The sequence below is a fragment of the Calypte anna genome, chromosome 4B, assembly GCF_003957555.1.
Source record: "Calypte anna isolate BGI_N300 chromosome 4B, bCalAnn1_v1.p, whole genome shotgun sequence".
Lineage (NCBI taxonomy): Eukaryota > Metazoa > Chordata > Aves > Apodiformes > Trochilidae > Calypte > Calypte anna.
This window is the reverse complement of record NC_044249.1, coordinates 10752310-10766029: the sequence shown is the minus strand read 5'-3', so window position 1 is coordinate 10766029 and position 13720 is coordinate 10752310. Positions and strand designations below refer to the sequence as shown.

Here is a 13720-nt window from a genome sequence, read left to right as displayed (position 1 = left end):
AAGCAGAGCTCTGATGGTTTTGACTTGAGCCTCTGGGTGATGTTACTGACTCTATGAATCACTGCAACTCGGCCAGATACTTAGTGCCTTCTTCACCTTTAAGCTGTCAGCTCCTACACCTTTACCTCCTTTTTCCAAAATGAAACAGCTCAGATTAAAACCTGTTGCCAAAAAAATGGCCTCTCCTTGTTTTCTCTCATTCTGGCTGCTTGAGCCTCTGAGCTGGGCTGCAAGCAGTACAACTCATTAATAACCCTCTCGCACCTAGTGAACGATGTGGCAGACAGGTCAGGTACTCAGGAGGACAGTGCTGGGAGACAGAAGAACACTTTTGTCTCCAGCACATTGGGCAGGCTGATGCTGTCATTTCTCCAGGGGCACTCGCTAGATAATTGCTCATCATGCTCTCTCCAGAACGACTCACTGCAGCACTCCAGCCCAAACATCCCTTCCCCAGCGCAGCTCTGCTCCCACAGTGAGTTGTGGCACAGACAGAAGGCCCAAACACTGGGTCTCTGCCTCTACCTACCCATCAAGACATTCTTCATGTTTTCCTTACCTGTGTATACACTGCATAAGGAGGCTGACTTTCATCTGTCTGCTGAACACTGGCCAGGCAGTTTTCAGCCAACTCAAGAGCATGTCTATCTCTCTGCATCAAAGGTAGGAACCAAATCCAATGGAAAACAAGGAGAGCCTTGCTATGTCTCCTACAAGGAGGTCTGGACATGCCTGCCAGCCTCACTGCAGCAGAGTCCATCTGACTGCAGCAGGGGAAGGAGCAGCTCAGAATTAAAAATTATCATCTATAACCATCACTACAACTGAATGCTTCTGTTGACTATAAATGTCTCGTTTTCCTACAGCCAAATTCCTTCTGGAAATAAGTTAAAATCTCATGGCACTGGCAAAAAAAAAAAAAAAAAAAAAAAAAAAGGGGAAAACTCCATTTTATCTCCTCAGTCCCCTAAAAAATTGTCTGATATTTTCATGATATGCTACCATTTCCAACCTGCACTGTTACCCAGCACCCATACATTTCCCTTCTACAGTGCCCTGGTAGTGGCCCTGCCTGAAGGATCACCCAAAGAGAGCAACAGGCACCAGGTAGGAGCACAGGACTGCTCTGCCTCTACCCATCTTTCAACATCAGTATTCACTTTTACTGCTCTGCCCAACCATTTCTCCACCTGAGCTGCAGCCCTTCTGCCTCCCAACTCCTCTCTCTCCACTTATGGACATGAATAAAACTCAGAAATACCTTGTGTCACCCTGGCCTCCAGCTTCTCCCCAAACTCCCAAGCATTCAGGAGAGTACACCAAGCTTGTTTGTCCATCCCAGCCCTGGACTGTAGCAACTGCTGGTTAGAGCACCATAAAACCCTTCCAGGTGCCTTCCTCCTTACATCTGAAAGGTCACCTAAGGGTCTGGGCAGAAGTACCTTGAAAGATCCAACTGTGTGGCCCTCCTATGAAGTATTTGAGATGTGAAGGGCAGGGTAGGATCAGCCTAACACTGCAACCCCTTCCACTGACACAGAAAGATCCCACGTGAACAGAAGGCATTATAGACAGGCTGGGATAGGGAAGATATGAAACACTAAAAAATACTCTGCCAAAGTTTGTCAAAGACCAGAAGAAAAGAAACAGGCAAAGAAGGCAACCAGTTAAGATCACCCCCATTTGCAAAGGCCAGGTTGTTTTATTCTATGCTGTGCAGTATATCACCTGAGAAGCTGGTGGCCAGAAATGGGTTGAGAAAGAGTCTCAGTCCTGTTTCCCTCCAGAAATCCCTATCCTCTTTGGTGCTGAGGTGCCTGCACAAGAGGTATAGCAGGATTCCTGATGCCAACATCTGTCAGACAGCTCCCCTCTCTCTTTTGTATCAGCCTTGCTTTACTTAGCACAGTAATTGTTAACATTTCAGTTCTTCAGTGGAGCAGCACATTTAATTGTTAGTCTACATGTTAAAAATAAAATCTGAGTGCAAAAAATTGCTTTGCTTCAATTACAACATCAGTGTTAGTTACAAGTGCAACTGTAATTGCAGGGAGGAAAGACAAAATGGCAGTGACAAGGACTGAATACCAAGTTCTGGTGGGCAAGCCAACATACTCCAGTACAGCTCTCCCAGAGGAGAGAACAATGGTTTTGCCTCTTTGAGGCAATACCAGACAAGTAGGCCTGCATGGCTCATACTGCTCTACCTGGTAGCATCTCCTGGTGAAGAGGCATCTGATTTGCTTTCAGCCCCTTGAAACTTCCTCTGCTGCTGACACAACACTGACACATTCCTGCTACTTGGAGTGAAGGCTGTCCCAGCTCACCCCATGGAACCTCCTCAGTCTATATATTGTCATTCCCATCTCCACATGTAACCAAAGACAAAAACCTAGAGCCATAGAATCTCTGTTGCCTCCCCAGCTGGTAAGCCAGGGCTGGAGGAAGCATCTTACACTTGGAAGGTCTTTGGCTGGGCTTCTGTGTGTCTGACACAGCCAGCCCTGAGCATGCCAACTAACCTACCCTGATCTTTCCTTCATGAGTCTGCTTCAGAAGGATGCTTCTCCCAACACCCAGTGCCAGAAACCACCAATCCCTTCAACTTCAGTTGTAGTAATGATGGGGATTTCTACCTTTGGTGAATCCAGCTCTCATCTCTGTTCTCATGGCACAGATCAAAGAGAGAGAGTATTTGAGGTATTCTAGTTTGCCTGGAGCACAGCTGAGAGCAGCCAATGGCCCAACAGTACTTTGTGCCAGATGAACAACCATGTATCTAAACACAGCTTCACTACTCACTGACCCACTTACTGCCCAACTCCAAGAATTTGTTAGGAATGCCTTGAATCCACCTCCTGAGAACAACAGGACCAAAGGGCCATCACATGCATCCAGGGCTCAGCACACACATGCTGGATTTTTTCCTCCATTCCTTTCCTGTATTCATGGTGACCATGACATGCAGAACACAAAACAGGTAAACAAACAACAGCAATACCGATGCACTAGGGATGAAATAAAAACAGGGAAAAAACCCACATAGTTACAGCTAAACATCATCAGGTTCACAGAGAAGACCTAAAGGAAACATTTCCAGCAATATTTAAAACAAGAGTGAACACCAGGGAAGGGAGAATAACTACCAGGCAGGAGTGTGCTCTACAGTAGAGTATCTCAGAGTGGGATCTGAAACAGGCCCAGGACCACTCTCATGTCTATGCATTGCTAAGCGGAGGGCACTCCACTCTCCCTCCACTCTCTCAGTGGACACAGAGCTCAGAGTGTTCCCACATGCAAAAGACCAGGTTTCAGCATGTTACATACATCCCTAGCTTGAGAGCACTTTTCATTTTTAAGGAGAGAAGTACTGTTTGAGAAAACAGACAGCTCCCATAAGAAATGTTGGAAGTTGAGCTCCTGATGATGATAGAGGGGAAGTAACAATCCAAGAACTTAACTATTAAGAGAGACATCTGTAAAACAACACTTTCAAACAGAGTGTGTGTGGGGGGAAAGCCAGTCCAAATCCACTCTGGAGATAAACAAGGATATTCCCAGGTGCTGATGATCCAATTCCCATTCAGAAGGTCCACCTCTTCTCCACTCGTATCATATTATAGAATCACAGAACCACTTGGGTTGGAACAGGCTTGAAGATCATCTAGAAGGGACACCTCCTGTAGCAACAGCACTTTGCTCTATGCCCCATCTGTCTTGAACACTTCCAGCAATGAGGCATAAAGAGCTCCTCTAGGCAACCTGTTCCAGTGTCTCACCACCCTCATAGTGAAAAATTTCCTTCTCATGTCTAATCTAAATGTCCCCTCATCCAGTTTTAAGCCATTCATCCCTTATCCTATCACAATGCCTTAAGATGTTCCTCCCCACCCTTCTTCCAAGCCCCCTTCAGGTACTGGAAGGCTGCCATAAAGTCTACATGAAGTCTCTATAGGCTGAACAACCCCAACCTCCTCCACCTGGCTTTACCTGGCAGGTGCTCAGCCCTCTGATCATCTTTGTAGTCCTCCTCTGAAGCTGGTCCAACAGCTCCACATCCTTCATATGTTGGGGACTCCAGAGCTGGACATGGTACTCCAGGTGGGGTCTCACTAGTGGAACAACTGCTGTCATGAACTGCTGAAAGCATGGTGGAGCTAGGGGCCCTATGTACACCACAAGCCTATGTACAAGCCCTATGCGCATCGCAGAAACCTCCCAGCACCACTGCACGTAGCTGGGACCATTCTGTGCACCAGCAGACAGATGTCTCCTGGGAGTAAGGGGAGGTTACGTCCTTCTGTGCATTAAGTCCATCCCAACAAGGTGGCCACAGACACCTCCACAAAGGTATCTGAGGTATCCAGAAGGAAAGGATTTGTTCCTTGCTTTCTGACCTGAAACCTTGCCAAAACAAGTCACCTGAGCATAACCACTTTCAGTGTGCTCCTGCCAAAGTGGCAACAGGAGTGACAGTAAGAGAGGTTACAATCAAACATCTCCACTTCACACCTGTGAAAGAGATACAATACTTCCACTCTCCCTTGTCCGCAGAGGTTCCAGAGGTACTAAGTGGACCTTCCTTGGAGCTAGGATTTTTTTTTTAAAGCTGTCTGTGCAGAGTTTCTAACACCATGCTAACAAATTGTTAACTAAAACCAGTTAATAGACAAAAAGGTTTCTGAAATGTTTCATAAAACTTGCATCTGCAGTGCAGGACATGTGCCTCATTAGACAGACACACTACCAGAAGGGCTGAGGAAGAGGTAAAATAATCTCAGTGGCGCTTTCCAGGCACCACAGTGATCCAAAGTGCTAAAACCACAATTCCTTTTAATCTGACTAATCAAAGGGATCCAGGGAGCAGAATTTGGATCCAGACCTGTACCTGGGAGAAGCTTGCAGGCATTTGCAGTTTTTGCAGGGATGCAGATGGACTGCACTGCTACTGCAGCCATCACTTGGGGGAAAGCTGTGGGTAAGTATGGCATGAGGCCCACCACAGCTGAACATGATCAATGAGGCATTCTCAAGAAACTAAAAGGTCTCCAAAACACTACTACAATAACAGCAGCAAGCCACCCCTTCCAAATGAGCACAGAGTAAGGCCATCCTTCTTAACCCCAGCCTCTGGCAAGGTGTATCAGCATGTGAACCAACATCTGCTTGACTACCAGACAGCTCTGCAAAACACATCCAAATGATGCAGGGCTTGTGGCTGGCCATGCCTGTGTCAGTTTTTAAAGTTATTAGTAACGCTCATCAGCCTCAGAGAAAACATTTTAAAATAGGCAGTCCATTTAAATTTCCTATTTCCTATAATGCATTTAGCTACTGTACTTCCTCACAAGTCCCCTCTGAAGGCAAAAAGGCACCCTCCTTTTCCAACAAAATCTGAGGCCTTTACTGTTCACATGTTTGAAATTAATGGAGTCTTTAACAAAAAGAAACTATCATGAGCCCATTAAAAAACCCAAATGAAACCAAAACAAACAAAAAACAAACCGAACAACAAAAAAACCCAAAACAAACAACAAACCCTCCCAACAACAACAAAAAAACCAACCCAAACAAGAAATCGCCCCCACAATCCACAGATCCCCCCCAAACCTCTAGCAGCAGAAACAGTGCAGCCTGCAGCAAAATATGCTGGTAATTTTCTCTGTGTAGGGATTTCAGAGGTTTTTACTTCGTTTTCCTAACCCAGATAACTAGCCTCATTGAGACTGTATGAGATGAACCTGGCTGAAGAAAAGAGGTTCTTGATTAACTAGCATCCTTTAATGGCACATTACAAACCTTGGTGATGAGCTGCACAGTTTCCTACCCAGTGGCCTGTGGAAGAAGGTGCAGTATGCCCAGCCCAAAAGAGGCCATAAGTGAACTGCAGCAACATCCACACTCCTAGATGGCCACACGGATCCCTTTGGAGAAATTAATTCCTGGGGAATCTACATGCCTCACCTAGACAGCAGACCCATCATGCCACTTTCTGGTTCCTGGTCCCACTAACAGCAAGATACTCCCACCCTGCTTCAGTTCCTCATGAGCTGCAGATGAATGGCAATCCCTCCCCTTCAAACCTCTCTGCAGGGGATGCTAAGCACCAGGAGCTTAAAGGCCTGCAAAACCACGTGGACCAAGAGTCCTAAAGGAAAGGGGATGTTTTAAAGGCACAGTGCTGGTAGAATCTGCTGGGACAAGGCTGTCCCCATGAGCACAGCCCAGAGTTGCTCAATGCCTCACATACATCATCTGCTGCCTCTCAGGGCAACACAGTTCCCACCTCATGGAAAATTTTGACAAGTTATTTTATTGATTTTGTTCAGCTTGGACAAAAAAACAAATTTCACAGACGCACTGAGATGGCCCCAAAACCTATGTTTTAACCAGTTTATCTAACAGTTTATCTGCACATCCCTTGAAAGATAACCCAATTCCTTGAGTCTCCTGAGTGAGATGGCTGCACTACCCAGAATACTGTTTGGGATCCTTTGTGCAGCCCTGATTCCACGTGGAAGCTGTAACAAGAGATTCTAAGTGTTATTGTGGGAGGCAATGGGAACAGGGAACCACAGATAATTCTACGTAAACAACCAAATATGACTCCACTTGCCGGTGATTCTCATTGTCTATCATGTACAGCTGGACAAATGTCAATAAGTTACCAGTGGAAGTGAGCCCTGCTGAGCAGCCAGTTTGGCTTCAACAGCTGTTCTCTAGGTGTCACAGTGGCATTTCAGGTCTACTTAGCAAGCAGTGGTGATCAAGGATTACCAACTGCATTCAGGGGTGGGAAGGTGAACAGCAAACTCTGCAGAGGGAGGGAAGCCCCCAGTCAACCCCATCCATAAGCCCACCAAGATGTGGATGTCTCAGAGGAGAAGAAAGTAAAAAAACAAGCAGGCACTGGGGAGTCAAGGGAAGATACCTGCCAGACACAAGAGGCACACCCACTACCAGCCAGCCACCCTCCCCATACTTGCCGCAAGAGCAAGTGGAGCAGTGGAGGGGAGCACAAGAGAGCAAGGTGCGGGCTTGCATAAGATCACTAGGAAGCTTCCCAGGACCCAGGCAAGCTTGGGAAGAAAACCAGGAATGGATGCAGTGAGGGCTGAAGCTCCTCCATCCATACCCTTCCACGTACACACCACTCAGCACTACTTCATATTACAACCCTTGCCCATCACTGCCATGCCAGCCCTGCTCTGAAGGCTGCAGCAGAACAGAACACGTCTCACAGCTAGCTAGCCTGCACTGGAAAGGAGATGTGGAGACCTGGGGAAAAATTCTCATTGACACTTCTTCCTTCCCACACAACTTTATTGGTTGGCTCCTTCCAGAGTGAAGTGAGGTGGGTTTGTTAACTTAAACAACAGCAACCCTGTTTTTGTCTACTCCAAGAGTCTCTCAGAGGGACTTCAGACACAGGTCTCCAGCACGAGAGCAAGCCACTTTTGTATGACATACTGTGCAGTAGAGCCTGTATTTTCACCTTGCCCAGCACCACTGAGGTGGGCAGACCATGCAGCAGCCACCTGTAGCAGCATCACACAGTATCCAGCTGGCCAGGACAGCTGGAACCAATGCACACACTCCTTGCTGCATAGCTCCTATAAAAAACACCCAGCAAACTCCCATAAAAACTCTGTGGTCTACTGTAGGGTGGCAGTTTAATGTAAAAATGTCAAGAAACGGGAAGCTCTCACTATCAGAAAGAAAGGCATTAACTAGGTTGCAAAGTCATCGAGACCTTTTATTATTTAGCATGTGTTTAATTCCAACTAGGGAAAATATCCTGGAGGACAGAGGGCTGAAACTGTAATGCAATCCTTCAGCTCCAGCCCTAGGGAGTCCAGAGACTATTTCAACTTGTCTTCTTGGAAAGCCAAAACAAGTAAGAAAGCTCACTTTCTCACACACTACATGACCTAAAAGGTTTGACAACAGACTACAGGCTGTGCCTTCTGGCCACAGGCCTCCCACAGGCTCTCTCTCCTGGTCTCCTCAGCCATCAAGCTACAGCCAAGGTAAATTGTGAAATCAAACTGAACACAACCAGGAAGAAGTAGGGAACCAAAGTGCTCATAGGAGGAAACTAAGCAAAACACAACCACTCTCCAAACCTTCCCTGGTCCCCATTGATCCATGTACTTATGCAAACCAGGCAGCCAGTCAAATGCCAGGTCCTCACCAGGAACCTAAAGCAGTTTCTCAATTAAGAATTTGCCAGAGGATGGTAATTGGTAGAAGGGCTCATTTCCCAACTGTAAACAGCAATGGTGGCTGTTTAACTATGGGTTAACTCTGACTGAGTATCACAAGCTGAAAAGTGAAAATATGACTTAGGAATTCCTTGAACATAAAAAAGCAAACCTGATTTCTGAAGCATGTCACTGGGGCTTTTTGAGAGTCACCTCAGCACTTCTGACAGCAGCCTAACAATCCAGATTCCCTCCCTTCGATTTCCCTGCAGCAGAAAACCTTTCTTCTGTTTGTGTAAATCACGGGACACGACATTCTCCATTCACTCAGAAGCTCCCCAAAGCAGGTCTTTTACCCAAGAAATTGCAACAGCGGTAAAGAGCATTCAAGTTTTTATTCCCTTGGCTACCCACATTTACATGACTCAATACATGACTGTGCCTGGCAAAGTATAATGGACATCCACCATCTATTAGTTGCACAAACCCTGAGAAACTATGCATGATGCTGCAGTGCTTTTGTATAGCTCTTCTCCAAGCATTGTTCTTTTGTGGAGAAAACAGGATCTCACTGTAGGTTGGAAGTAAAGACACTGTATTTCACATTCTGTTTCTCCCAATCCTCAGCTTTTCACAGCTAACAAGAAGACAGAGACACCAAACCATCTCATCTTGGAAAGCATAAGACCTGGGCATTCATCAAGTAACAAGGAGAAGCACCAAAGGGAAGACAAACGGGTTCCCTTATCAGACTTCTAAAATGAAATAAATGAAATATCAGGGACCTTATTTTATTAAAAAGAAAAGAAAAAAAAAAAAAAAAAAAAAAAAAAAAAAAAGACAGAGCGCCTCGTTTCCACAGCAACCGAGGGCCTGGCCTGGTGCAAGCAGTGACACTCCAGGAGCAGCCAGGGGGGTTTTGGGAACAAAAGCGGCGGAGGCTGCCAGGCAATGCGGGGATGCCCGCAACCCTCCACCGGAGCGCCCGGCCCTGAGCCTTCCCGCGATTCGCTACGCCAAGCAGGCGCGAAGTGACTACACAAATAAAGAGGGGACAAATACACAGGACACAAGAGGCGACTTAGCTCGCCCACCGCCGGCTATGGAAAACTCGCGGAAGAAACCCTCGGCCCCGCGCCGGGCAGGGATCGCGCCGGAGTTTCGGCCGCCCGGAAAGCGTCCCCTTGTATCCCGTCCCACCTGTTGACACAAGTGCAGCCCCGCGGCGCCCCCGCACTCACCCCAGAGGAGGGTGAGGAGCTGCGCCCGCGGCACTAGGCTGAGCGCGTAGACGGCGCTCAGGTGCAGCAGCCCCATCAGCACCACGTTGCGCCAGACGATGGGCTGCCCGGAGCCCACCGTGCCAGCCTCGTCACTCGCCGCCCGCCGGGACCCGGCCATCTCGCCGGCGGATGCTCGGGGCGGCGGTGGCCCCCGCGCAGCACGGCCAGGTACTGGCTACGGGCGTCCGAAGAAACGCACAGCCGCATCTGTTGCTTCCGCCACCTCCATGGAATGCCCGCACCGCAGGGAGGTAGCGAAGGGGGAGGACCGTCGGGCCTGCATAGCGACATCCAATGGCGGCAGGGGACAGCTTCGCCCCACCCCCCAGCACCGGCACCGCCGAGCCTCCCCTCGGAGCGTCTCAGCGGCTGCGCGATCGCTCTGGGGAGTCGGCGGCTTGCGCACGCGTAGGGGTCTCCCCGAGCGGCACCCGCATGCTCGATCGCGACCCACCGAAGAGAGAGCGCGGATGGTGGGGGTCAGAAGGCGGGGTGCGCATTTGATGGCCGGGAGGTACAGCTCTCCGTCGCTCTGCCTGCGCCTAATAGGCAGCTGGCCTTGGAGAAGAGCAGGCACCTCTCCTGCTCGGCGAATGTGAGGCAGCGAACACTCCCCAGACGGAGTCCAACACCTTTGATTTTGGAAGCCCGTGAAACTGGAGTGGAAGATGCCACCAGTACGAGGGAGGAGCAGATATTCAAAACCTAGTTAAAAAAGTTTATCTGACTGGGACCTTTATCTCGTGGACATTGGAAACAAAAAAACCAAAAAAACAAAAACAAAACAGAAAACCAAACAAACAAACACCCCAAAACAAACAAACAAACCAACCCAAAAAAACAAAAAGAGAGAGAGAGAGAGAAGTTTCTGTCAAAGAGCATGCCATACTTTTTTGTGTACTCCATCCCATCACACATAGAGTATTGGTTTAGTGTTCAGATGTGGTTTCTTGGAGATGCTGTTCCCCCCATACTGCCACTGCCAAGGCCTTCTGCTGGAAATCCATGTGAGAGAGGAAGGACCTTGTGCTACTCAGGATGCCAGGGCAGGTGTCACAGGTGTCAAGATGTATGACCCAGAGTTGCAGACAGAAGGTAGTTCACTGATACTAGCGAGGTGCTTCACCTGCTTGTGCAGCAGAGAGTATCTTGCACAAGCAGTGTATGGAAGGTTTGTACTATTAGGTGGGAACCACACACTAAATCCACATAAACTGTCCACAATGCATTTGTTTAATTTTTAATGTTTCTGTGAGGGTAAGAGGAACCTGGGCAGCCTTGTCAGACCCCTGGCTGGAGCCAGCTCCTCTATGATTTATAGCCCCCATTATTCTGCCAGGACTGCAGAAAGGGGTGATTTAACTTGTGCTGGACTTTCCTGCTCCGACTTCCTCCTGATGCCCAAGCTCAACCTTTATGCTAAGTTCAAGTGCACCTACTACTGATTTAATATATAACACTTTCCTTTTAGGACTGTGCCATAATGTCCTGGTTTGGGCCAGGATAGAGCTAATTTTCTATTCTGTAATCTTGCTTTCAGCTAAGTCTCTTCTAAGTAGTTTATATGTTTATAGTCACAGCTAGAGAATGGTCTGCAGAATCAAGGCCACTGCGTGGTTCTGAGGAGTATCTTACACTCTGGAAAGAGAAAGGGAGTAAAGGGGTCACACCTGCAATCCTCCTCAAGGGAGGAGCAGACAAGACAGGAGAATCAACTAAAGGGTGAATGCTTATGGGTGCAGAGCCACATAGTGGTGATGGACACAGGAGAGGCAAATATCTGACCCAGAAACACCTTTTTTTGCCTTCTTATACATGACTCTACAGCCAGGCTAATGACACAGTGGAGCTTGTGCTGCTGAAGCAAAGGACCAGCATGATGGTGTAGGTGAGGGCAAAGCTGAGAGGAACCTGCAGGACTCTGGGGAGTGGTGCTACTGCTCTGCATGCTGTCTCTGCCATGCTCCTCAAAACATGCTCCTTCCACTCCAGAATTTTTTTCGGAAACAGCTATGGCAACAAGAACCCTCACCTCCTTTCTCTCTCAATAGCCCAGTCAGTCTAGCATATGATTCCTTCTGGGCAGAGAAAACATGATTACTGTATGTTAGGGAACTATGTTATCTGAAAGGCACAACACAGAACAAATCTGATGTAAACATTGTCCAGGCTGGAAATGCTGCAGTTGATTAAATAAAAATCCCCAGTATTCATGTCTAACACTGACTGTGGAGTTCTGCCAGCAAACCCAAGGCAAATCCACTACAGAGCTTTGCAGGCAGAAAAATGTTTTCACTCTAGTACTTGGATGGTCTGCTTCTAGTCAGCCAGCTCTGCAGTTCTTGCACCTATTATATTCCCATCTAATTGCCTCAGCAGCTGGAGAGAATGGCATTAACACTGCCCTTTTCAACAAACTCTCCTATCCTATTGGTGCTTCTGCCTGAATGTTGATAGATGAAGCAGCAAGATACCTCATGCCAGGGTGTTGTTGGACAACACCGACACTGCTGCACATTACATACTTTAATTTCCTTAAATCCACTTTTCTTCTAGTTCTGTAGCCTTAGAGGGGCAGACTCAGAGGAGTAATTTGGTTAGTGTTAATGCTATGGCATAAATCTCTTCTCACCCAGCAAGATCAGAATTAGGCTATTTGGGGCCAAATTCTTAAGTTGGCAGGGCTTCATTGCCTTCTATAAACATCAGATGGGTAGCTAATTGCTTGGCATTCTTTGAAGGTGTGAACAGATGGCAGCATAACGGATTACTTACTGTTATTAATCTCAAACGCTTTCAGGAGAGAAGCAGCAGATTTTTGCATCCACTCCTGTTACGTATTTGGGTAGTGCAGTTCTCCAGTACGGAACTCCTGAGGACAGCCACGGCAGAAGGCACCTTTCCTTACAATGAGAGCAATACTACTGCATTTCCGACGTAGTGTCCACACTGGTGATGCAACATCGCAATAACCAAACATACTATCATCTCAAAAAACCCAGTGTCTCTGCTGGTCTCATTGTGACCACTTCAATTTCCATATCATGCTTACTCTTAGGCAGCTCACAGTACACTTGTTCTTATGGTAACACTGCTGTTTAATCAGTTTGATTTCCTTATACACTACTTGATTCCCTTGTTTCACTAGGTGAACAAGCAAAGTTTATTTAGTCTGTTGCCATTAAACAAACTTCTGAGCATGCCTCGCTGTCCTTTCTCACTTGGCATCCTCTTTTACATGGATAAAAAAAATCTAACAAAAGTTTGTGCAATGCTGCTAAATGTTCCTTGACTTACAAAAAGCCACATCACACTAAGGAGCTGTTCCCAATTCATCTTCAGGTCCCTGCTTCCCCTCTTATTGCCAATTTATGAGCAATCTTTTTGCCCACAACCCTGCACACTGCACCTACTGGAGTGCATACCACCTGAGCCACCACAATCAGTCTCCCCATTTGTTAGTGCCAGAAACAGAACCACAGAATCAGCCAGGTTGGAAAGGACCTCTGAGATCATCAAGTCCAACCCTTAATCCACTACCACTGTGGTTACCAGACCATGGCACTGAGCACCACATCCAGTCTCTTTTTAAAAACATCCAGGGACAGAGAATCCACCACCTCCCTGGGCAGCCCATTCCAATGCCTGATCACCCTCTCTGTAAAGAATTTCTTCCTAATACCTCAACCTCCCCTGGCAGAGCTTAAGACCATGCACTCTCATCTTACTGGTAACTACTTAAGAGAAGAGACCAATCCCCCTGGCTCCAACCTCCTTTCAGGGAGTTGTAGAGTGATGAGGTCTCCCCTGAGCCTCCTCTTCTCCAGACTAAACAACCCCAGCTCCCCCAGACGTTCCTCATAGGACTTGTGCTGGAGTCCCTTCACAGCCTCCTTGCTCGTCTCTGGGCCTGCTCCAGCACCTCAATCTTCCTGAACTGAGGGGCTCAGAACTGGACACAGGACTCAAGGTGACTGAGGTGTGGCCTCACTAGCACTGAGTACAGGGGAAGAATCACTTCCCTGGACCTGTTGGCCACACTGTTCCTGATACAGGCCAGGATGCCATTGGCCTTCTTGGCCACCTGAGCTCACTGCTGGCTCATGTTCAGCTTCCTGTCAATCCAGTCAGCTTCACAAACATTCATGGCACTCTGCTTCAAATCTTTAAAACTTACAAGTCGGTTCCAACTGTGCCACAGGAATAGACAGGACACCGTGAACCTCCTAATGG

The 13720-nt window shown here is 47.6% G+C and overlaps 1 protein-coding gene across 1 annotated transcript in view; it reads right to left on the bottom strand.

Moving 5' to 3' along the window:
• Positions 1-9813, bottom strand: part of SCD5 (stearoyl-CoA desaturase 5) — a 37323-nt gene extending 27510 nt beyond the window's left edge. Inside the window, exon 1 of the mRNA XM_030450816.1 lies at positions 9446-9813. Within this exon, the coding sequence (XP_030306676.1) occupies positions 9446-9605 (160 nt within the window). The 5' untranslated portion in view covers positions 9606-9813. The remainder of the gene's footprint in view (positions 1-9445) is intronic.
• Positions 9814-13720: the final 3907 nt, after the last annotated feature.